This window comes from Trachypithecus francoisi, unplaced genomic scaffold (assembly GCF_009764315.1).
Source record: "Trachypithecus francoisi isolate TF-2019V2 unplaced genomic scaffold, Tfra_2.0 Lachesis_group16, whole genome shotgun sequence".
NCBI classification, from domain to species: Eukaryota; Metazoa; Chordata; class Mammalia; order Primates; family Cercopithecidae; genus Trachypithecus; species Trachypithecus francoisi.
Genome location: NW_022681461.1, coordinates 9284924 through 9310454, shown reverse-complemented (window position 1 = coordinate 9310454; position 25531 = coordinate 9284924). Strand labels below are relative to the sequence as shown.

The following is a 25531-nucleotide window of genomic DNA, read 5'->3' as shown; positions in this document are numbered from 1 at the left end:
GGTTTCTAGCAGCAGGATGCTTTAGGATAATAATGGGGATGCCAGACAGCAGCTGTATTGTATTCCAGTTGATCTTGGAAGAACTTCACTTTTGGGTCTTGCACATGTCCCAGGCTTCTTTTTTTAAAGAGTTTATCAACCTCTTTTTCTCCTTTCTACTTTGTCATGTCCTAAGAACCCAGGTCTTAGGAAATAAAGTTAATTGCTTTGGGACAAAATGCACTTTAGCTAATACTTTTGCTTACAATTTTATGTTTAATGGCTCACTAGGCATAATTTTGCTCTCTTGATACTCTAGTAATGAACTGTTTCACTATTTTACAGAGTGCTTGTGATTTCACGTATTTTTGCTGGACTTGTAAAAGAGACACTTGGATGGTGGATTAACGAAAACACTAACATTCTGTGAAAAGTTTCAAATTGGAGAATATTGAATTTTCACCCTAGTCCAGCAGCTCTGCTGCTCACTTAAATACAGATGAATGAAGACCCCATTCGGAAAGACACCTGGCCAGCGGTCCAGAGCTGATGCAGGTAGGCATTGCGGTTCTACACATACTTAAATAGATATTTTAATATAATACATTTCAGACAAGTGTAAAATTGGGTACTTTCACATAATAGCTAGTGAAAAACTCATTTCTAGTATGTTATACACATATGCATATATTAAGCAGATTTAAGTTTCTTGAAAGGGAAGTAGTCACATGAAATTTCTGTATAATCTTCTAGCAGGTTGTAAATGTCTAGTAAATTTAGCAAGTGAATTGTAAATATCTGTTAATAGGATTATAGTAAAAGGAGTTCTTTTCGAAAGAGTTAAAGTGAGGTGACATGAGTTGGAGCAGCTTTAAGGAAGAAAGATAAACTTGGAAGTTCTTGTGTTTATTTGAAAGAAGTTTACTGGTATGGAAATTTTAATAAAAATTACATTAATCTTATTTTTGTGGCACATAGCTAGTATAACTCGAATAGAAGTTAGTCTTTGCCTGATTTTTAGTGTACCCCCCCAATAAAGATAAACAAAATCTTATAGGATACCCTGTAAAATAGCTAAGTCACACTTTCTTTGGGACTTGAAAAGCATTCTTCTTCATTTCAGACATACATTTGAATGTTGAAAAAAGTCTGTCGTAACGTTTTAGGGTTCTTTGACAAATGAATCAGAATTATTCTATAAAAATTATTATTGGCCGGGCGCGGTGGCTCAAGCCTGTAATCCCAGCACTTTGGGAGGCCGAGACGGGCGGATCACGAGGTCAGGAGATCGAGACCATCCTGGCTAACACGGTGAAACCCTGTCTCTACTAAAAAATACAAAAAACTAGCCGGGCGAGGTGGCGGGCGCCTGTAGTCCCAGCTACTCAGGAGGCTGAGGCAGGAGAATGGCGGGAATCCGGGAGGCGGAGCTTGCAGTGAGCTGAGATCCGGCCACTGCACTCCAGCCTGGGCGACAGAGTGGGACTCCGTCTCAGAAAAAAAAATAAAAAAAAATAAATAAATAAATAAAAATTATTATTAATAGCACAAACGTAAGTGATTTAGAACAATTTCTTCTATTTATTTACTATAGTATTGGGAGTTCCATTGTAGAAAAACCACAAGAATTAAGATCTCTAAGTACCCCTTGTCTTTATTTTAGATTCTGTTTTACAAAGATAATATTAATTTAAGTATTTAATATTTGTCAGTAAGATTAATTTGGGTTGGTGATGACTGACGTTTAAGGTATATGAGAGCTTATTCAGAATCCTAGCCCTTATTAGCTGTATAAAGATGGATACATTTCTTAGTCTTCTTGAGCCTTAGTTTTTCTCATCTAAAAAAATGGGACTTTTTTTTTCTTTTGCTTTTTTTTGAGATGGAGTCTCGCTCTGTCGCTTAGGCAATGTTGGCTCCAGGCGATCTGCAACCTCTGCCTCCTGGGTTCAAGCGATTCTGCTGCCTCGGTCTCCCCAGTAGCTGGGATTACAGGCATGCACCTCCATGCCTGGCCAATTTTTTGTATTTTTAGTAGAGATGGGGTTTCACCATGTTGGCCAGGCCAGTCTTGAACTCCTGACCTCAAGTAATTCTCCTGCCTTGGCCTCCCAAAGTGCAGGGATTACAGGCGTGAGCCACCGCGCCTGGCCAAAAAATAGGACTATTAATGTACCTATTGGGGTTAAGGACTAAATGAGATGTGAGTCAAATGTTTAGGTAGTTGCCTGGCACTTTTAATAGTATTATTATTGATCATAATGTTTAGAATAAGATACTTTTATTTCTTCTCATTAATTGAAAACATTGCTGTCAGGTGTTTATTGACTTGTGAAACCTCCTAGGTCTCTGTCATTTGAAATAGTAATTCCTTTTCCAAAGTTCATATTATGTAAGCATACAGCATTCGAGATTCAACATTCTTTCTTTTTTTAAATTTCCATTTTTATTTTAGATTCGGAGGTCCGTGTTCAGGTTTATTACAAGGGTATATTGTATGGTGCTGGGGTTTGGGCTTCTATTGATCCTGTCACCCAGATAGTGAATATACATTAGTTCCAGCAGGAAGTTTTTCAGCCCTTACTACATCCCTCCTTCCCTTTGGAGTCCCCAGTATTGATAGTTTCCATATTTATGTCCACATGAACCCAAGATTTAGCTCCAACTTATGAGTGAGAATATGCAATATTTGATTTTCTCTTTCTACATTAGTTCACTTAGGATAATGGCCTCTAGCTGCATCCTTGTTGCTGCAAAAGACATGATTTCATCGTTCTTCATGGCTGTGAACATTGCTATTTTCTTTATCGATATTGAAGTCATCTTGTGAGAAACCTAGCAGGCTGAGTAAAGTGAAGTGTAGTATGGTAGAAGTAACTGAAGGAACTAAACCAAGAGACTTTATTTTTTTAAGGGGGAGATTGTTCATCCTAACAAGTACTTTGATCTGAAATTTTCTTATTGTTTAGTTTTTTTTAAATAGCATATGGCATAGGCGTAAAGACAAAATAGGTTCTGTGTAAATCCTAGTTGGCGTGTTAGATATTTTAGCATAAGAGACCGTGAGTTTATTTTTTAATGTTGTGTAAGAAGATAAAGAAAAACAAACCAAAGTGCTTTTTCCTATCTATTCTCTCTCTCTTTTTTTAAGAGACAGGGTCCCTCTCTCTCACATGGGCTGGAGTATGGTGGTTCGATTAGAGCTCACTGTGGCCTTGAACTCCTGAGCTCAGGCGGTCCTTCTGCATCAGCCTCCCGACTGGCTGGGACCACAGGTGTGTGCCATCAAGCCTGGCTGATTTTTTTGTAGAGACGGGGTTTCGCAGTGTTGCCCAGGCTGGTCTTGAACTCCTGGGCTCAAGCGGTCCTCCTGCCTCAGCCTCCCATAGTGTTGGGATTACACTTATGAGCCACTGTGCCCGACCTCCACCTATTCTCTTATGTAATTCAATACAACACAGTACCTCTGGTCACCCATATGTGCGAAGGGGAAGAGTTGCTTCCCATCAGCAACCAGGCAATTCTGCAGCAGACCATTTCACGTCAATCCAGTTCTGATACTGTCCACCTGGAGACAGCATCAAATCTCACAGGTTGAGGGCTCAGTTCCACAAGACCGCTCCTTCCTTCTGATGCCAGTTCAAGTGCATATCTGGGCCTCTGGAACTTCTGGACTGAACAGCTGTAAATTGGAGTTTCCACAGCCCTGTTCCTGGGCTCAATTAATTTGCTAGAGCAAGTCACAGAACTCAGTGAAACACTTAACTTTTACCAGTTTATTATAAAGGATATTACGAAGGATACAGATGAACAGCCAGATGGAAGGAGGAGAGATGCACAGGGCAAGGCATGCAGAAAGGGGCATTGGCGCATCTACCACCCTCCAGGAACCTCCAGATAGTGTTGCGCCATCTGGAAGCTCTTCTAAACCCTGTCTTTTGGGGTTTTTATGGAAGCTTCATTGTGTAGGCATGATTGATTACATCAGTGGTCATTGATGATCAACTCAGCCTTCAGCCCCTGTCCTGTAACAATGGGTGGTTGAAAGTTCTGATCCTCAAGTCATTCCTTGGTCCTACTAGAGACCAGTTGCCATCCTGAAGCTGTCTCTGGTTATCCCATTAGCAAACGGAAGACACTTACCACTCTGGAGTTTCCAAGGGTATTGGAAGCTGTAAGTCAAGAGGAGGAGGAAGGCCAAATATATATATTTCACAGTATTACAGAAGTATACCCTATTTTGGAGAGATTGCTGACCCTGGGATCCGTATTGTTTGTAAAATAGAGTCTTAATAATTCTTCCTGTTAGCATAGGCAAATGCTCTGCTGCTTTTAAGTCCCTGTATCAGTTACCAATGTGTCTGTTTGCAAATGAAATGGTTTTATCTCAGGCAACAAGAAGCCCAGGTAGGCATTTTAGAGTTGATTAGGTGACTCAGCTATGCCCTCAGGCAGGTTTCTTCACCCACATAGGCTGATAGAACTTAAATAGCCTGGAGCTTTAGCCGCCTGGCCTCCTGGGGCATCTCTTTTCTTGCGGGGACCTTTAAAGGAGGCTTCCAGATAGTATCCCTAAGAGAAACTGTTATAGCTGTATGGCCTTAATCTGGTATTGGAACTTACACAGGTTCACTTCTACTGCATTCTATTCATTGAGGCAGTCACAAAGGCTCACCAGGTTTCCAGGGAGGGAGCATAGGCACTATACTTGATGGGAGAAGTAGCAAAGAATTTGTGGCTGTGTTTTAAAACTGCTACAGTGGTAAATAGATTGGGTAGGCAACTTCCAACATCTGCCATGACCCCCAGTACCTGTCTTTAACATAGAGAGTGAATGATTGAGGAAACATTTGAAAGTAATAATTTTATATTTTCTTTATCTCATTCACCATATCAGGAATTTCTATTTTGAAAATAACTTATGTTTATCTATAATTATGTTGAAATTTAATTGGTTGCTAAGTCGCAGTTTATGCCTAATGACATTGGGTAACAAGTACTATTCAGGTATATGGTAAAAAATTCTTTTCACATGTTTTCCACTGGTGTTAACCTCCATTTTTAGTATTTTAGCAAAGGTTGCAGTATTTTCCTTTTATGATACATTTTTTCTTTCTTTTTTTGTTTTTTTGAGATGGAGTTTTGCTTTTGTTGCCCAGGCTGGAGTGCAATGGCACGATCTTGGCTCACCGAAACCCAGGATCAAGCGATTCTGCTGCCTCAGTCTCCCGAGTAGCTGGGATTATAGGCATGCACCACCACACCCGGCTAACTTTTTTGTGTTTTTAGTAGAGTACAGGGTTTCACCATGTTGCCCAGGCTGGTCTCGAACTCCTGACCTCAGATGATCCATCCGCCTCTGCCTCCCAAAGTGCTGGGATTACAGGCTTGAGCCACCCTGGCTCCTTTTTTCTTTTTTGTTTTTTTTCCCCCTTTTTTCTTTGAGACAGAGTCTTGTTCTGTCACCCAGGCTGGAGTGCAGTGGTACGATCTTGGCTCACTGTAACCTCTGCCTCCCCCGTTAAGTTGTTCTCCTGCCTTAGCCTCCTGAGTAACTGGGATTACAGGTGCATGCCACCATGCCCAGCTGTTTTTTTGTTATTTTTTTTTTATTTCAGTAGAGTTGGGGTTTCACTATGTTGACCAGGCTGGTCTCAAACTCCTGACCTTGTGATCCATCTGCCTTGGCTTCCCAAAGTGTTGGGATTACAGGCGTGAACCACTGCACCCGGCACGTTTTCCCATTCTCTGAGGAAGCTTATTGACTTTATATTTTCCCACCTTTTCTGTTTTGTTTTGTGTTTTTATTTCAGTCAGCAACTTAATTTCTAAATGCCTTCCCTCTTCCTCCCCCTTTTGCTTTTACCTAGGCTGGTTTCAAACTGTTGGGCTCAAGAGATCATCCCATCTCAGCTTTTCAAGTAGCTGGGAATATAGGCACATGTACCACTGCACCCAGCTTTTTTATTCTCATACTTGTTTATTTCATAGATACAAGTAGCTTATGTTTCTGGGGATATAAATTATTTTTTGTTTGTTTTGAGAGAGGGTCTCGCTGTGTCACCCAGTCTGGAGCACAGTAGCATGATCTTGGCTCATTGCAGCCTCAACCTCTGAGGCTCAAGAGATCCTCCCACCTCAGTCTCCTGAGTAGCTGGGACTACAGGCGTGAGTGCCCCCACACCCTGCTAATTTTTGTATTTTTTGTACAGATGGGGTTTTGCCATGTTGTGCAGGCTGGTCTTGAACTCATGAGCTCAAGTGATCCACTGGCCTTGGTCTCCCTAAGTACTGCAACTACAGGCATGAATCACTGTGCCTGCTGATAAATTGCTTTTTAAATAGCCTTTCTAGTATTAGCCTTGTTGCTTATGAGTTTCTTTGTGTCTCTGCTATTAGTTTCTGTTTCATTTGGAGGCTTTCCTTGAGTCTATTGATCCTAGGATGTTCCTCTAGGAAGGCACCAGGATGATGGCAAGCTGTCTGCGAGGAAATGGCTCTTGTTGCCTGGACCTCTCCTGCCTTACTGGGGAGTCTGTGAAGTGTTTTCTTTGGAGATGGATTATCACATGTCCTCCATAGATGATGATCACTCATCTCTCATATTTTCTTATTTCTCTTTTAAGTTTATGTAGTCATATTTCTTTACCTGTTGCATCCCCAGAGACGACTGTCTGTCATACAAAGCTGAGTGAGCAACAAGGAGAGTATCACCTTGGTGGACTCTCAGTGAAATTTTCAAAGAAAGAAAGATATGGTAAGTCCTCACTTAATGTTGTCCATAAGTTCTTGCAAACTGTGACTTTAAGGAAAACAAAACCAGTTTTTCCAGTGTTACAAGGAAACAGCTTTGAACATTGAACTGACAGTGTTCGAGGACCTGCTTTATGTTGTTTTGTGTAAAGTTTCAGTTTCCAAGAACTTATCAATAGTTAAGTGAGAACTCAAGGGGAGGAGTGAGTCATAGGGTTGGAAGTCAGGAAGTATGATATAGATGGGGATTGGTTTAGAATTTCTGATCCAGATGAGCTGCTGGATCAGACATTGGTCTTTATCATTGGAGCATCTGAGTGTACACAAAGTTCATTTAAAACAGTTGGTCTTATTTTGGAACATGTGCCTGAGTAAGTCTCTGTTAAACAGTTTTGGTTGTATTTTGTTTCTTGCATATTATGGTTTAGTATCGTTTAACTGTTTTAGAGTCATAGAATAGTTTATTTTATAAATTACGATTCTGTTTTCTTTAACAAATAGATATAATAAAGCTATATATTAAAAGATCTTCTGTTTTCCACTGGGAAGTCAATGATGGGTGATATAACTCCCCTTTTAGTGACAAACTGATAACAGTATCCAGTTAATAAGTACCCATTAACTTACTGTTCTTTACTTTTTCTGCTTAACAGTGTGTGTTGGTGACCACTCTAGCAGTATGTAGAGCTCTTCCTCATTGTTTTTTACAGATGAATAGTACTTCATTGTGTGGCTGTACCATATTCATTTGGTATCCGTTATTACTGGACATGTGAGTTGTTTCTACTCTTCCGCTCTTACAGATAATAGCTACAATGGGCTGGGCGGAGTGGCTCACACCTGTAATCCCAATACGCTGGGAGGCTGAGGCGGGTGGATCACTTGAGGTCAGGAGTTTGAGACCAGCCTGGCCAACATGACAAAACCCCATGACTACTGAAAATGCAAAAATTAGCTGGGCATGGTGGTGGGTGCCTGTAATCCCAGCTACTTGGAAGGCTAGGCAGGAGAATCACCTGAACCTGGGAGGTGGAGGTTGCAGTGAGCCAAGATCGCACCACTGCACTGCAGCCTGGGTGAAGTGTGAGACTCCAGCTCAAAAAAAAAAAAAAAAGCTTACCTTTGTCAGTGTGTCTTGGTGTTGTGTCACTGGATAAATTTCTGGAAATAGAATTGAGTCAAATCTTCAATTCATGTATAATTTTGTGAGAGCTCACCAGATTCTCCTCCATCAATTCTGTATTATTTTGCATTCTTTTTTTTTTTCTTTTTTGGAGATGGGATCTCATTCTGTCACCCAGGCTGGAGAGCAGTGGCATGGTCAGGGTTCACTGCAGCCTCAACCTCCTGGGCTCAAGCGATTCTTCAACGTCAGCCTCCAAGTAGCTGGGACTACAGGCATGTGCCACCACGCCCTGCTAATTTTTGTATTTTTTGTAGAGATGGGGTTTTACCATGTTGACTAGGCTGTTCTTGAGCTCCTGAGCTTTGTGGGCCGTGGTGCCAGGCCCATTTTGCATTCTTACCAGTAATAAAATATGTAAAGAGTTTCTGTCTTCTCACAGTCTTGCCAGTGACATATGTTGTCAAATATGTGGTTTTGTCTGTCTTGTGGGTGAGAAACGATGTCTCTGTACAGTTTTATTTGTGATCTTGGCTTGTAAGGGCCTACTTGGCCTTTCTTTCTCTGATATTACATCTATTTTTCTTCATTACTTGCATAAACTTTTTTTACATCAGTTATTAACCTTTAATCTGTGATAGGGGTCATTTACCTTCTTACACTTACGTTGCGTGGAATCAGTTTCTTGGAAACAGCCTGTCTCGAGTCCCTGGTGTCTCTCTCCCACCTGAATGGGTCTGTCAGCCTATATCACATAAGTCTTGCTGGAACCTTCTGCTCTTCTAGGTTATATCTATGGTTTCTCAGATCCTATGTGTTTATGTTACTTTTCTTATTTCCTGAAATGTATCCTTCAGTAACTTCCAAAGAAGATGTATATGAAATATAATTTTTAGCCCATATGTGTATAGAAATGTGTATACTGTCAGTTAATAACCAGGTATGAAGTTCAGAGTTCAAAATCATTTTGCTTCAATATTGACAATACTACTCTCTTGTCTTATTGTTTTCTGGCCCAGTTTTGTTTGTTTTAAAGAGAAGGAGTCTAACTGTATTGCCCAGGCTGGACTTAAGCTCCTGGGTTCAGGTGATCCTCCTGTCTCAGCCACCTGAGTAGCTTGGGACCACAGATGTGCCCCACAGCGCCTGACTTTCTAGCTCAGCGTTGATGACAGAAGAATAAGTCTAGACTAACAGTTTTTAAACTTATGATCTTGCTTGATACAGTTTTAGAGTTGCAAAGAGATAACGGACTTTTTTTTTTTTAGAGCAGTTTTAAGTACTCAGGAAAATAACAGAGTTCCCATATATTCCTTTCCCTCACAAATTTGCAGCATACCCTCCCCCATCCCCGCCCCACCTCCCACAGAGTGGTATATTTGTTAAAGTTGATGAACCTCCATTGATGTGTCATTATCACCCAAAGTCCATAGTTTACATTAAGGTTCATTCTTGGTGTTTCACTACCCTGAAAATCCCTTGTTTTCCCATTGTTCTTCTCTCTCACCTTTAACCCCTGGCAAGTGCTGATTTTTTATTGTTTCCCTGGTTTTGTCTTTTCCAGAATAACGGCATACAGTTGGAATCATACAGTATGGAGTCTTTTTAGATTGGATTTGTTCACTTAGTAATTAATATGTACATAAATTTACTCTGTGTCTTTTTATGACTTGATAGTTCATTTCTTTTTAGCACCAAATAATATTTTACTGTTTGGATGCACCAGTTTATCCATTCACCTACTGAAGAAACATCTTGGTTGCTTCCAAATTGTGGCAGTTATGAATAAAGCTGCTATAGGCCTGGGGTGGTGGCTCACACCTGTAATCCTAGTATTTTGGGAGGTCGAGGTAGGCTGATCTGTTGAGCCTGGGAATTCTAGATCAGCCTGGGCAACATGGCAAAACCCTATCTGTACAAAAAATACAAAAAGTCGTGGGGCACCATGGCTCACACCTGTGGTCCCAGCCAGTTGGAAGGCTGAGGCGGGAGGATGGCTTGAGCCAAGGAGGGAGAAGCTGTAGTGAGCACTGATCATGCTACCACACTTCATCCAGCCTGGGCAACAGAGTGAGACCCTGTCTCAAGAAAAAAAAAAAGGAACCAACACAACAAAATCAATGAAGCTGCTATATATATCTTTGTGCAGATTTTTGTGTAGGGATATTTTCAATGCTTGGATAAATATCAAGGAGCACAACTCCTGGTTTACGGTTAAAAGTATGTTTACTTTGCAAGAAATTGCCAAACTGTCTTCCAGAGCAGCTGTACCATTTTGCATTTCCACAAGCAACTAACTTTTGGTTTCATTGATTTTTCTCTGTTGATTTTGATTTTCAACTGTAGTGATTTCTGCTCTAATTTTTGTAATTTTATTTATTAAAAAATTGATTTTATAATTTTATAATTTGATTTTCCTCTCCTCACCGTGGATTCTTTTTCTAGCTTCCTAAGAAGCTTAGATTATTGACTTTAGATCTTTCTTTGGCTGGGCATGGTGACTCAAGCCTGTAATCCCAGCACTTTGGGAGGCTAAGGGAGACAGAGGTGAGTTCAAGACCAGCCTGGCCAACATGGTGAAACCTTGTCTCTACTAAAAATAGAAAAATTAGCTGGGCGTGGTGATGTGCACCTGTAATCCCAGCTACTCAGGAGGCTGAGGAAGGAGAATCACTTGAATCTGGGAGGTGGAAGTTGCAGCGCATCAACATCATGCCACTGCACTCCAGCCTGGGCCACAGAGCGAGACACTGTCTCAAAAAAAAGAAAAGATTATTAATTGCTATAAATTAATGCATTAATTGCTGTAAATTTCTCTGTAAGCACTGCTTTTGCTGAATGTTGGTTAAGTTATGTTTTCATTTTCACTTACTTCAAAATATATTTAAATTTCTCTTGCAGTTTCTTCTTTGACCCATGTGCTTAGAAATGTGTTGTTTAATCTCCATGTATTTTGAGATTTTTCAGGCATCTCTCTGTTACTGATTTCTAGATTAATTCCATCGTCGTATGACAGCATATACTATATGATTTGTATTTTTAAAAATTTGTGAAGCTGTGTTTTACAGTTCATAATGTGGTCTGTTTTGGTGTGTTTTTTCCATGTGAACTTGAGAGAGTTTGTATTCTGCTGCAGTTGGGTGTGAAGTAGTCTCTAGATTTGACTATAGATCAAATATATAGATTAGATTTGATCTGTAGTCAGATTTGATGGTGCTTGTTGAGTTCATCCATATTCTTACTGATTTTATGTCTTCTGGATCTGTCCATTATTGATGAAGGATGTTGAAGTCCATAACCATAATATAGATTGGGCATCCCTAATCCAAAAACCTAATATCCAGAATACTTCAAAATCTGAAACTTTTTGAGTAACTCACATGATTCCACAATTGGATGATGAAGATGACATTAATACTAAAGAAAAAGTGCCTGTTGACGACATGGGGAAAACGTGTGATGGGCTTATTGGAGGACTAGAAGCAGGGTGCATTTGTAATACAGCAAGAAACCATGTCAATTTATACTATCAAAGAGAAACTTAAGATAAAAACTTGTTCATGAGGCAGCTGACTAGAGGAAACACTTTGAAAAACCATCCAGTAGAATGCTTGCTCATTCCTAAGGACCCACTTTCTGGTGCCTCAACTGCTTCTAATATTTTTTCTCACCTAAAAAAATAAAACACACAAAACACAGTGTTGTAGGTGGAGAGTAAAGGCAAGCTGTTGTTTGTTGTTGCTGTTAATAGCTGACATAGGTATTCTGGCGCTGCTACTGTGCTGCTTAGGTATCCTGAACACATTATTTTTTCACTGTGTTAATGGAGTGCTATATTTTTTCCTGTTAAGAACTTGTATGTGAATTAGTGTAAGAGAATGGTTGCTGTTGGTAGCATATAAATTCAGTGTCAGGAATGATGATGATAACAAACAGATTGTCCACATGGGTTGAGCTAGTGACACCTTTGGTTGATACTTTAATGAGTATAAACTTTGTTTCATGCACAAAATTATTTAAAATATTACATAGAATTATTTTCAAGGGGTATATAGAAGGTTTATATGAAACAAATTTTGTGTTTAAACTTGGGTCCCATTCCCAAGATACCTCATTTCATATGCAGATATTCTGAAATGTGAAACACTTCTGGCCCCAAGCATTTTGAATAAGAGATACTCAACCTTTAGTGGAGTTAATCTGTCTCTTCCTATGGTTCTGTCAGTTTTCTTCCTCACATATTTTGATGCCCCATTTTTAGGCACATGCACGTTAAGGATTGTTCTGTTTTCTTGGAGAGTTGACACCTTTGTTTTATGTAATGCCCCTCTTTATCTTTGATAACTTTTCTTCCTCCAAACTCTGCTTTCTCTAAAATTAATATACCTTCCCACTTCCTTTTGATTATTGGTAGCAAGCTGTATCTTTTCTTCATCCATTTACTTTAAATGTGTGTGTATTTATAGTTAAAGTGGATGTCTTGTATCTAGCATGAAGTTGCATCTTGTTTTTGATCCACTCTGAGTCTGTCTTAATTGGTATATTTAGATCAGTAACATAGAAAATGATTATTTATGTAGGTGGAGTAATACCGTGTCATATTTATGATACTGTTGTCTATTCTTTGCCCTTGTCCTTTTTTCCTTTTTTTGCCTTCTGTGGTTTTAATTGAGCGTTTTATATTATTCCACTTTTTTTCCATTTCTTAGCATATCAAGGATTTTTTTGTTAATTTAAAAAATTTTTTTAAAAATAGAGACAGAGTTTCATCATGTTACAAAGGCTGGTCTTGGACTCCTGAGCTCAAGCGATCCATCCACCTTGGTCTCCCAAAGCGCTGGGATTACGGGCGTGAGCCACCGTGCCCAGCCAGTTAAGTTTTTAAACTTTTTTAGTGATTGCCTTGTAGTTCACAATATACATTTACAAGTAATCCAAGTCTACTTTCTTTCTTTTCTTTCTCTGTGTCTCTTTTTCTCTCTCACTTCCTTTCTACCTGTCTTTTTTTTTTTTTTTTACCTGAGATGGAGTCTCGCTCTGTCGCCCAGGCTGGAGTGCAGTGGCGTGGTCTCAGCTCACTGCAACCTCCACCACCCGGGTTCAAGCAATTCTCTTGCCTCAGCCTCCCCAGTAGCTGGGACTATAGGGTGCACGCCACCATGCCCAGCTACTTTCTGTATTTTTGTAGAGATGGGGTTTCACCATGTTGGCCAGGCTGGTCTTGAACTCCCAACCTCAGGTAATCCACCTGCTTCGGCCTCCCAAAGTGCTGAGATTACAGGCATGACACCGCGCCTGGCCTCTCCATTTCTTTCTCCCTCCCTTTCTTCCCTTTTCCCTCCCCTCCTCTCCCCGTTTTTTTTTTTCTTAAAAAAACAAAACAAAACAAAACTCCCCCTCCCCAAACCTACTTTGAAATAACATTATATTGCTTTAGGGGTAGTGCCTTGTACCTTATAATGATAAAATTTAGTTGGCCCTCTGCATCTGTGGGTTTTACATCTGTGGATTTAACCAAACACACATTGAAAATATCCAGAAAAATATCATTATGCCTATACTGTAAACAAGTACATTATTGTCATTTTTTTCTAAATGATGCATTGTAACAATGATTTACATAGCTTTTGTATTTGGCATTATTAGTAATCTGGAGATGATTTAAAGTATATGGGAGGGGATGTGCCTATGTTAGATGCAAATACTACACCATTTTATATAAGGGACTTGGGCATCCTTGGAGTTTGGTGTCGAAGGGGGTCCTAGTACCAGTCCCCCATAGATACCGAGGGATGGCTGTATTCCTAATTCTCTCTCTAGTCTGGTTGTATCATCATCACTGCCATTCATTTTGTGCGCGCGCGCGCGTGTGTGTGTGTGTGTGTGTACGTACATTGTTGCTCGATTAAGAAAAATAGGCCAGGCCAGTGTTCTGTGGCTCATGCCTATAATCCCAGCCTTTTGGAAGGCCTAAGTGGGAGGATCACTTGAGCCCAGGAGTTCGAGACCAGTCTGGGCAATATAGTGAGACACCATTTCTACGAAAAATAAAAAAAATTTGGCTAGGCATGATGGTGCATTCCTATAGTCCCAGCTACGTGGGAGGACTACTTGAGTCTTGAGAGGTTGAGGTTGCAATGAGCCATAATCACATCAGTGCACTCCAGCCTGGGTGACAGAGTAGTGAGACCCTGTCTGAAAAAATGTTTTTATATTCTATTTTTATTATAAATATGTTTTTATTGTAATTGTATATTGTATGTTATTATATTATTTTCACTTATTTCTTCATTAATGTTCTTCCTTCCTTTATATAGATCTGAGCTTCTGACCTATATTTTCCTTCTTTTTTTTTTTTTTAAAAGATGGAGTGATGGAGTCTTGCTTTGTTGCCCAGCCTGGAGTGCAGTGGTGCGATCTCAGCTCACTGCAACCTCCGCCTCCCGGGTTCAAGCAATTCTCCTGCGTCAGCCTCCCAAGTAGCTAGGATTACAGGCGCTTGCCACCACACCCAGCTAAATTTTCCTTCTGTTTTTTTTTTCTTTGAGGCAGAGTCTCGCTCCCTCGCCCAGGCTGGAGTGCGGTGGCGCCATCTGGGCTTACTGTAAGCTCTGCCTCCCGGGTTCAAACCATTCTCCTGCCTCAGCCTCCCGAGTAGCTGGGACTACAAGCGCCTGTCACCACACCCGGCTAAATTTTTTGTGTTCTTAGTAGAGATGGAGTTTCACCATGTTAGCCAGGATCATCTTGATCTCCTGACCTCGTGATCCGCCCGTCTCGGCCTCCCAAAGTGCTGGGATTACAGGCTTGAGCCACCGCACCAGGCCTCCTTCTTTCTAAAGACCTTCTTTTTAACATTTCTTACAAGGCAGGTCTGCTGGTGAAAAATTTCATCACTTTTTGTTTGTCTGAGAAAGTATTTTATTTCTCCTTCCCTTGAAGTAATTCTGCAGGATATACTGCAGGATATAAAACTGTAGTTTAGTAGTTTTTTTCCTCTCAACACTTTAAATAGTTCCCTCTACTATCTTCTTGTTTTGCATGGCTTCTGAGGAGAAGTCTTATATAATTCTTTATTCCTCTGTGGTAAGGTGGTTTCTTTCAAGATGTTTTTCTTTTTCTTTTCTTTTTTTTTTTTTTTTGAGACAGTCTTGCTCTGTCACCTGGGCTGGAATGCAGTGGCCTGATTCCAGCTCACTGCAACCTCTGCCTCCCTGGTTCAAGCAGTTCTCCTGCTGTAGCCTCCTGAGTAACTGGAAGTACTGGTTAATTTTTGTATTTTTATAGAGATGGATTTTCACCTTCTTGGCCAGGTGGGTCTCAAACTCCTGACCTCAAGTGATCCACCTACCTCGGCCTCCCAAAGCAGTGGGATTACAGATGTGAGCCACCATGCCCAGCGAAGATTTTTTTTTTTTTCTTTACCTTTGATTTTTCTGCAGTTTGAATATGATACTCTTTGGTGTAGTTTTTTTCTGCCATTTATTCGGCTTGGCATTCTCTGAGCTTCCTGGATTTGTGGTTTGGTGTCTGGCATTAATTTCTGGGAAATCTCAGTCTTGGCCGGGCGTGGTGGCTCACGCCTGTAATCCCAGCACTTTGGGAGGCCGAGACCAGCCTGACCACCATGGTGAAACCCCATCTCTTCTAAGAATACAAAAATTAGCTGGGGTGGCACATGCCTGTAGTCCCAGCTACTTGGGAGGCTGAGGCAGGAGAATCGCTTGAACCTGGGAGGCAGAGGTTGCAGTGAGCCAAGATGGTACCACTGCCCTCCAGGCTGGGCGACAGAGCAAGACTCAAAAAAAAAAAAACCCCAGTCTTTGCTTTACATTGCTTCTGTTCCTTTCTTCCTTTACCTACTTGTATTTCCATAATGTGTAAGTTATGCCTTTTGTACTTGTCCCATAGTTCTTGGATATTCAGGGGTTTTTCTCTGCTTTTCAGTTTTGGAAGTTCCTATTAACATGCCTTTAAACTCAGACGTTCTTTGGTTCGTCCTGTCCAGTCTACTAATAAGCCTGTATCTGAAAGGCATTCTTGGCTTTTGTTAAAGTGTTTATTCATAGCTTTCTTTGATTATTAGAAGTTCCATTTCTGTATATATTGTCCATCTATTCTTTCATGTTGTCTATATTACTCGTTAGTGACTTGAGCATATTAATCATAGTTCATTTAAATTCCTGGTCTGGGTGGAATTAACAGACCTAGTTGGTAATTCCCTGCCTAGTTGAGTCTGGTTCTGATGCTAGTTTTGTCTCTTAATACTACTTTTTGCATTTCAATAAGCCTGTGATTTCTTGTTGAAAGGCGCACATGATGTCTGGGTAAGAGGAGCTGTGGTAATAATAGGTCTTTAGCAGGGTGGTGGTGAGGTGTACTGGGGAGGGGAAGCAGTCTGGAGTCGACTCTATGATTGCCTGTCAATCTTTTCTTGAGGCTTGTACCCCTGGGTTGTGACCTTTGCTTGTGCTTCTCAGTCTCCCCCTCCCCACCCCTTGTGGGACAGGATGGCTTGACCAGCTTCTCCAGCTTGTAGAGGAAAAATTCAGGAAAGTGTGGGGTCCTCTTAAGACAGCCCCCAACCCCTGAAGTTTTTGTCAGACTTGCCTATGCTGATTCTCCAGCAATGTCAGTTGCAGTTTAGGTTTTTCTTACCATGGCCCTGGTTCCTGTGTGGAGGTTTCTGATCTAGTAAGTTGTGATTCTCTGTCTCTGCCTGTCTCTCCAGTTTTGCGGACAGTTTGTCTTGTGACCTTAGTTCGCTAACTAGTCTAAGAAGTTGTTGCTTTTTTTAGTTTGTTTAACTTTTTATGGACAAATTAGTTAACTTGCAAGCTTTTTAAATGCCAGATTCTCTTTATTTATTTTTTAATTTTTAGGAGCTGCTTTCCCTTTTCATAGACTCTTGTTCCCATTCTGTTATTATAATATCTTCAGTTTCCTTGGAGATGCCAATTCTTTATAATCATTTTAGATCTCAGATCATTTCAAGGATAGTGGTGCTGCTCACTTTCATTTTTCTCAATTCTTTGATTATGAATGGCTTACCTTTTCTTGAGTGATAAATAGCAAAATTCCGTTTCTTCTAAATGGAAGTGTTGACTCTGGGGACATAGGGGGATGTTTAGCATTTGAGGCACCCTTTCCTAGAACCCAGCACTCAGTACATCCAGTGTGGGGTTGTGTGTATGTTGGGGATTGAAAAGGATTCTTGACACCTGGTGCAATTCTAATAGCTCTTGAAAGACTTTTTACTTTTACTTCTCTTTTTTTCATTTCTTACCTCCTTCCATCCTTGTCTACTCTAAGACTAGACATGTTCCAGGGATGCTTCAGGTAGACTTGCTCCTGCTTTCAGTCTGTATCTTGTCTTCACTGTTTGAGGCCATCACATGCTTAATTCTTCACCCATTAGCTATTATTGAGCTTCTGTCCACGTCTCAATGCGTATGAACATGCTGGGTGAAGTGGGCAGAGCGGTTCTTGGCAGTCAGCCCATCTCCCAGTTTTAGTCTCCATGGAAGAACTATAAACTTTGATTTCAGATTGTATTGTCTTAAACATGTTGAGACTTTTATTATTATTATTATTGTTGTTGTTGTTATTGTTGTTTTGAGATGGAGTCGTGCTCTGGGCTGGAGTGCAGTGGCGTGATCTTGGCTCACTGCAACCTCCACGTCTCAGTTTCAAGCGATTCTCCTGCCTTAGCTGGAATTACAGGTGCCCACCACCATGCCTGGCTTTTTTTTTTCTTTTTTTCCCCCTTGTATTTTTGGTAGAGACAGCGTTTCACCATGTTGGCCAGGCTGGTCTTAAAATCCTGACCTCAAGTGATCCGCCCACCTTGGCCTCTCCTAAAGTGCTGGATTACAGATGTGAGCCACCATGCTCCGCCTGAGACCTGTATGATTCAGAAGTATGTATCTGAGTGAATGTTTCCATGTGAACTTGGAAAACTATTTTGGTGTTAATGGTTTAGTATTCTTTACTAAGTAAGGTTGGTTGTTCAGATTGTTCAGGTCTTCTATATTCCTTTTGATTTTCTTTTAAATTTTTCTATTTTTTTGATTGGCATATTCATGATAATCTTTCTGATTTTCCTATCCACTTGTTATATCAACTGCTGAGAGAAGAGAGTTGTATAATTAAGTATAATTATGGATATGTCTTTGTCTTTCTGTCAGATTTACTTCATGTGTTTCAGTACTCTGTAATTGAGTTCATATGCATTTAAGATTATTATGGCTTTTTAATTAATTCACTCTTTTAGAATTTGGAATTGTCCTTTGATTTGTGGTAACATTGTTTGTCTTGAAGCTAATTTGTTTGGCTTTTCCCTTTCCATTTAGTTTAATTATCAATGTGTTGCAAGTAGAAGGTATTTTTTGCTGAATATAGCATTTTAAGTCCATAGGTAAGCTGGTTTGCTTTTTTGTTTTGGACAGAGTTTTGCTCTTCTTGCCCAAGCTGGAGTGCAGTGACACAATATTGGCTTACTGCAACCTCCGCCTCCTGGGTTCAAGCGATTCTCCTGCCTCAGCCTCCCGAGTAGGTGGGATTACAGGCGTGCGCCACCACACCCAGCTAATTTTTTGTATTTTTAGTAGAGAACAGGGTTTCACTGTGTTAGCCAGGCTGGTCTTGAACTCCTGACCTCATGTGATTCGCCCCCCTCAGTCTCCCAAAGTACTGGGATTACAGGCGTGAGCCACTGCACCAGCCTGGTTTGCTTATTTTTTAGTACCTTAAAGATTTATTCCACTGTCTTCAGACTTACGTTGTTTCTGACATCAATTTTGGAGCCAGTTTTATTTTTGTTTTCCTATATTTAATGTATCTTCTGTTCTTTAGCTATTTAAAAAAAATTATTTGTATCAGTGGTTTTTAGAAATTTGATGAAGAAGTGCCTTGGTGTGGTTTCCTTTGTTTTTGATCTTACTTGGGCTTTGCTGAGCTTGTTAGCCCTGTGGTTATATGCATTTTATCACATCTGGACAACTTTCTACCATTATATTTTCCCCTCACTCCTCTCTCTACTCTTTGTCTTGGATTCTGCTTTCCTATGTGTTAGGCCAGTTGATATTGTCCTAAAGGTCACTGAGGTTGTGCTCATTTTCTTCCAGGTTTTTCTTTGTGTGCTATTTTGAGTAGTTTGTATTGCTGTGTGTCAAAGTCACCGATCTTTGTATCTCACATTCAGTGAGTTTTTAATTTCAGATTGTGTGTTTTTCACTAATTTCATTTGTTTTCTTTATATTTTCCATTTTGTATTTTAAGTATTTTTATTTTCCTTTAAATATTTTAACATATTTATTAATGTTCTCAATGTCCTTGCCTGCTAAATACTTTATTTCACTCATAGCCAACTCGATGATGTAATTACAATCTGCTAATTTTTTTGTGTCTAATAATTGTTGTTGGTGTTGAACGTTTGAAACCTCGTGTTGTTGAGTGTTGGGACTTTGTTGATGCCCTTTAGAGAGTATTGGAGTCTATTTTGGTAAGCAGGTGCTGAGGTTTTGTTCCAGGCTTCCTCATAGTTCCTAGTGAGGGCCATCGGTTGCCATTTTTATTGATTGCCCCAAGTGTTAAGAGGTGACGATGGAATCTGGACAACTGTCCCTTTGTGACTTCTCAGAATTATGTGCAGATTTGTGTTAGCCAAAGACTTAAGACATCCACCCTCAAATGCAGACTTTTTGAGCTTCCCTTCTGAGTAGATCCCTTCTTGCCCACGTGTCGTTCCACAAATTCCAGCCAGCCCACCCTTCCCAACTCCAGACTGACTCACGACATGGTAAAAGGGTAGTGTTCTTGGTTCCCCCTTCATACACCATGCCCAAAAATTGCTTCCAGGAATGAGGTCAGGGCCTGTGCAGGGTTCCCCATGTGTGTTTTCTGCTCCCAGATCCCACACATCTGTGCTGCCTGTCGGCCAGCATCTGAAACCAGGTGTTTCATATATTTCATCCTGTTTTTCAGTTGTTTATGACAGTAAGACAGTTCTGTACCATTTAGGACTTTATGGCTAGGATTGTCAGTTAGTCTTGTTTTGTTTTTTTGAGACGGGGTCTCACTCTGTTGCTCAGGCTGGAGTGCAGTAGTGCAGTCTTGGCTCACTGCAACCTCTCTGCCTCCTGGCTTTAAGCAGTCCTCCCACCTCAGCCTCCCAAGTAGCTGGATTACAGGCATACACCACCACGCCTGGCTAATTTTTGTATTTTTAGGAGAGACAGGGTTTCACCATCTTGGCCAGACTGGTCTCAAACTCCTGACTTCAGGTAATCGACCCAACTTGGCCTCCCAAAGTGTTGGAATTACAGGCCTGAGCCACTGTGCCCGGTTAGGTTTTTTTGTTTGTTTGTTTTTGTTTTTTTGAGACAAGGTCTTGCTCTGTCACCCAGACTGGACTGCAGTGGCACAAACACAGCTCACTGCAACCTCGACTTCCTGGGCTCAAGTGTTCCCCACACCTCAGCCTCCTGAGTGTCTAAGACCACAGGTGCGCACCACTACACCTGGCTCATTCTTTTTTTTTTTTGTAGAGACAAGGTCTTGCTATGTTACCCAGGCCTGTCTCAAACTCCTGGCCTCAGCCACCCTCTTGCCTTGGCCTCTCAGAGTGCTGGGATTACAGGGATGAGCCTCCACACCAGACTGACACTTAGTTTTTCTTGTAGTTCTTGTCCATGCAATTCTGGTTTTGTGCTTTTATGGCTGATTTGAGGGGGTAGAGAACTGTTGCCTCTGCTATTTTGTCTTTCAAGAATCTCTTGTGTGTATCTCCTTTTTAAAAGTTCAGTAAACAAATGGCTTTCTTACATGTTTGCTGGTAATGGTGTCTTTTCATGTTCTGTATAGCAGTTTTTCAGAAGTTAAGATTTCCTGCGTTCTGAGGTATTCTTAAATCTGGTTTTCATCGACTGTATATGCATCTCTCTTACAGGCCATGCTGGAGTATCTGCCAACATGATGAAGAAGAGGACATCTCACAAGTAAGCAGTTCTGAAACTGGTTCTAGAATAGTGTTTTGTGACCTTTTGTTACGCAGCATACAAGATCACCTAGGTAAGGCCCCCTCCCCTGTGATCGAGGGCTTCCTAGCTCACAGGAGATGTAGTGTGCGATGAGGAATAGTATGTAGTCATCTTCTCTGTCTGTTCCCTTCCCCTTGGTCTGGCTGAAGTGTGCCATTTCTACCCTTCAGCCTTTAAAAGCCTTTGGGACATGATCTATCTCCAGTTTAATGGGAACTGGGCCAATGGAAGGAAAACTGTTGTAATAAATGTGGCAGGTGCATGGTGAACCTCTCCCTCTTCTCTCCTTGTAATGCCTGTGTGGGCCTTGTGTGCAGGCTTTCTCTCCTGGTCTTGGTCCACTGTTTGACAAGGAGTTCCTTTTGGGCAGAGACCATGTCTTATGCTGGGAGCGCCTGCCTAACGTGTGGTCACACGCTCACTGTTTTATAGCATTTTTATATGAAGGAAAAGCTTATGAATTTAGGGAAAGCATATCCATGTTAAAAGATAATGCAGTAGCCATGTATTTAAACCGACAATGTGTTCTCAATCCTAAATTCTATAAATACCAGCTTACAGAAGCCACTTTTTTCCCTAAATTTTTTTTGTGTGTGACATAGTTACATCCAAAAAAGAAAATTAAGATTCTGTTAATGTCTTCAATTATAATATTCACTTTTACTTTATTATATATAATTGATTTCACAACTATCTAGCCTATACTGGTGACTATGCCATTACAAACTGGAAATGTCACTCTAACAATCTGTTCTGATTGTAAGACTCTTAGTCATAGATGATTAAATATGGAGAAGACACTCCTTGACCCTAGCACCATGTGAGGCACTCTTTAAAACATTTTTTCCCCAAAATATTGGTATTGAAAGTGTATGCCCCTTAGACACCACACTGTAATAGCTGAGGAGGATGTGAGGCCTCTTGGCTATCAGGGAAGGGCTAGATGAATGCCCTTCAGTAACTGTTAGTGATTGGACCAAACAAAAGTCTCCAAAATGTGTACATGATACATAATACAAATATTTGTAATATTTAGCGTAAGAAACTACCTGGAAAGTAAAAATGTGGAGGTAAGCTATGTAAGTTCTTGTATCTCTGAGGTTTAATAGTTTCTCGAATTTTATCCATGTGCTCATCATCTTCATGGTTTTGCCATATCCAGTGATATGTTTCTGCTCATTATCATGTCATTACTATAAATGCTAAGCTGTGTCTTGCCACAAATAAAGCATAACAATAAAAACAAATGTAAGCCATAAATATTAGGTAATGATGAAAAACTTAAATACAATGGGAACAAAGGCAAGTTAAACCTTAACTTTGCAAGACCAGAACAGTTCATTCAAAATAGATTTTGCAAATTAAGTTAAAGGCTTTTAGAATATTAATGTGCGTTCTAATCATTTTTCCATATTTTCTAATCATCTATGATTAAAAGTTCATTTACTTAGGATTTCAGATATTAATAGGTTTGAGCTCTTGGGCGTGTTATTTGTGCAGTAAGATTCCATCTGCCTCATCCTAATAGGCAATACTGTTCATTAATTCATAGGTTTGATTCGAAACACCTGAAGTTCATATGCATAGTAACTGAAAAAGTCTCTCATCCTATATGTTCCACATATGGGGACCTTGATTTAGTGCTTTCACAGGCATACATACTTGTCTTGAAGACTGGAAGCCTTGAGCATATTACTCTCTAGCAAAAGGGAGAAACTGAAAGGAAAAGTTGTGAGTCCTGTTTTCCTATTCTCAGTGTGAATCTGAAGATGGGTAGAAGGAAAGGCTGAAACAGAAGTTTCCACATTCATGAATGATGATTATTAATGTTTTTCACATGGAGTGAGCAGGGATGGCTGCATGGAGCTTTGAAGAGGCTGCCTGGTGGGGAGGCAGGCTCTCCCAGGCGAGTTAGGAAGCCTGATGGAGTTTGGCTGTTAGGCCTGTGGAAGTTCCTTAATGTATCTAAGGTTGGCTTAATCCTGTCTAAAATCAAGGTATTGAACTGGAACAATGGGGTTTGCAGCTTTTTAGCATAGATTCCTTTCTAAAATGCAATTTTTATGAAAATCAAATATAGAAAAACACAGAACTATAGCATCCCTCTCCCCTTCACTTTCTCCACTTTTGACTCACGGGAGTTGCAAGGAATAAGGGCCACCTGGCTTGACACTGGGACACTGGGGCTCAGTGACGGTGGCCACCCCTTCTGTCTCTTCTCAAGTCAGTATTGGGGGGCCGAGAAAGAACCTCTGATTGCTTGAGGGAAGAGTCACAGAACTGCACTGAGTGAGCAGTAGCACCTGTCCCTGAAGGTGTTAGGAAGGTTCAGGGAGTCTGGTGTGAAGTACTGAGACCACACAGGAAACATTATGTAGCTGGGTTTTTGTTTTTTAAGAAAATAGAAGCAATCTTGTTTTTTTCCTATAGGCCGAGCACCTTGCAGTGTTTTGGGTGGAACTGGTGGATACACCTTTCTGGGCTGTCCATGATTTGGGACAAACATTTGCAGTAAAAGTACATCTGGTTTTTTTTTTTTTTTTTTTTGAAACGGAGTCTTGCTCTGTTGCTTAGGCTGGAGTGCAATGTTGCAATCTTGGTTCACTGCAACCTCCACCTCCTAGGTTCAACTGGTTCTCCTGCCTTAGCTTCCTAAGTAGTTGAGACCACAGGCGAGCCACATCACGCCCAGCTAATTTTTGAATTTTTAGTATAGACGGGGTTTCACCGTGTTGGCCAGGTAGGTGATCCACCTACCTCAGCTTCCCAAAGGGCTGGGATTATAGGCGTGAGCCACTGTGCCCAGCCTAAAAGTACATCTTGGAGGGAAAATATAGTTGGGGAGTGTCTAAGACAAATTTATTACTTCTTTTCAGTTTTCCAATGTAAATTCCCTCCCCCATCCTGCAATTTGAATAGGGAATAGATTTCCATTCCATGCTACCTGTTGAAAGGGGTGATTGGATTTTGGTATATTTTTCACCAACTTAGAAAGTGGACTAGAATCTGCTAAACACTAAATAGAGGTATTTCCAGGGATTTTTTTCCCTCCCATTTTATAAGACACAAATACTAGTCACTGGCAAAAATGTCGTTGTACTCCACCTTGTCCCTGGTGTGTTCTCATGTAGTTTTCATGATAGCCCTGTCAAGTAGGAACTATGACCCCTTATTGCAGATGAGGAGACTGATGCATGAAGGCATTAAGTAACCTGTCCAAGGTCATGCAGCTAGTAGGTGATTGAGCTAGGACTCAAATAGGACAGTCTGATTCCAGAGCCCATGTTATTAAGTACCATGCCATATTTACTGAACTGCACGTTTTGCTTTCTCTTCTCAGAAATTGGTTATTTCAGTCGTGAACATGAAGACTGGGTAACTCTTGGTGTGGGCATCTATGTGCACCATGGTGTTTACAGTCTTAAGTTGGTCAGAACATTGAATGCTTTTTAATCTCCTTGCAGTAAGTCATTCATGCCAGCAATGAGAGTAGCACTTGGAGGCCCTAAAGCTGTTGGAATGTTTGTCGTGGACATCTCTGGTATTCCCAGAGTACACAGTGTGTAGACAAAGTAGTGAAAGGAACCATGCTAATGTGGATGGAGAACTGACTTTTTTAGGATCTATCTTGTTTTATTGTTGACATTTTAATCTGGGAAATGTCAGTACTTGGCATAGAACTTTTATTGAATAACAGTTACCAGCAAAGCAGGTTTTTCCCTCTCTTTCTGGTTTGCATCTTGCAAAAAGAAAGTTATCTTGATTTAACCGGTCTTTTCTTCTAAAATCTACCGTAGCCCAGAGTAGGAGAATTGCTTTATAACAATACCAAATAGACCAAGAGTATCAGTAATTAATTCTTACAACCTAGTATACAGTGTATGACAGGCATTTACAGGTATGTGGTAGAATTGTGATTGTTGAAAATTTAACATGTATGATGTCTGTAAATATTGGCCAGCAAGATTAGATATTTAAATGCTGATTAGGAATAGGAATTAATTCAAGGCATTAAGGGAGTCTAGGTAAAAAGATGAAAGGTCTTTTTTCTTTCCTTTCCTTTCCATTTCTTTATTTGTCTTATTTTTTCCCCAGTAAGCCTTTTGCACTCCTAAACAGGTTTTTCAACACAAGACTTCAGCACAAAGTGATGGTACTTTGAAGTATTGAGAAGAGTACATAATGTTTCCTACAATCTCAGTTTACTTTTTTGGGAACATGAACACATATGTTCTAAATCAGTGCTACCCAAGGTGTGGTTCGTGAATTGACTGCAGCATCAGTTCGGCACTTGGGAGCTTATAGGAATTCTTTGGTTCCTCTTCAGGCTGCTGAATCCAAGAGGCTTTGGGGGCTGGTTTGGAGAGTCTCATTAGAGGATCTCCAGATGATTCACATGCATGCTGAAATTTGAGAAGCACTGGCCTAAATCGTTGTTGGAATGGTTTTTTTTTTTTTTTCCCCCTGAGACAGAGTTTTGCTCTTGTTGCCCAGACTGGAGTGCAATGGCATGATCTCGGCTCACTGCAGCCTCCGCCTTCTGGTTCAAGGGATTCTTCTGCGTCAGCCTCCTGAGTAGCTGGGATTACAGGCATGTGTCACCACGCCCGGCTAATTTTATATTTTTAGTAGAGAC

The 25531-nt window shown here is 40.6% G+C and overlaps 1 protein-coding gene across 7 annotated transcripts in view; it reads left to right on the top strand.

Annotated features, from left to right (window-relative positions):
• Positions 1–25531, top strand: part of SPIN1 (spindlin 1) — a 90329-nt gene that overhangs the window by 39003 nt on the left and 25795 nt on the right. For 4 of the 7 annotated variants that reach the window (XM_033236873.1, XM_033236876.1, XM_033236874.1 and 1 more), the window contains 2 exons: positions 325–534; positions 20805–20853. In XM_033236873.1, the coding sequence (XP_033092764.1) occupies positions 483–534; positions 20805–20853 (101 nt within the window). In that variant the 5' untranslated portion in view covers positions 325–482. Of the gene's footprint in view, positions 1–324; positions 535–7385; positions 7505–20804; positions 20854–25531 lie in introns of all 7 variants that reach the window. The other 3 variants (XM_033236877.1, XM_033236878.1, XM_033236879.1) reach the window with 3 other exon arrangements.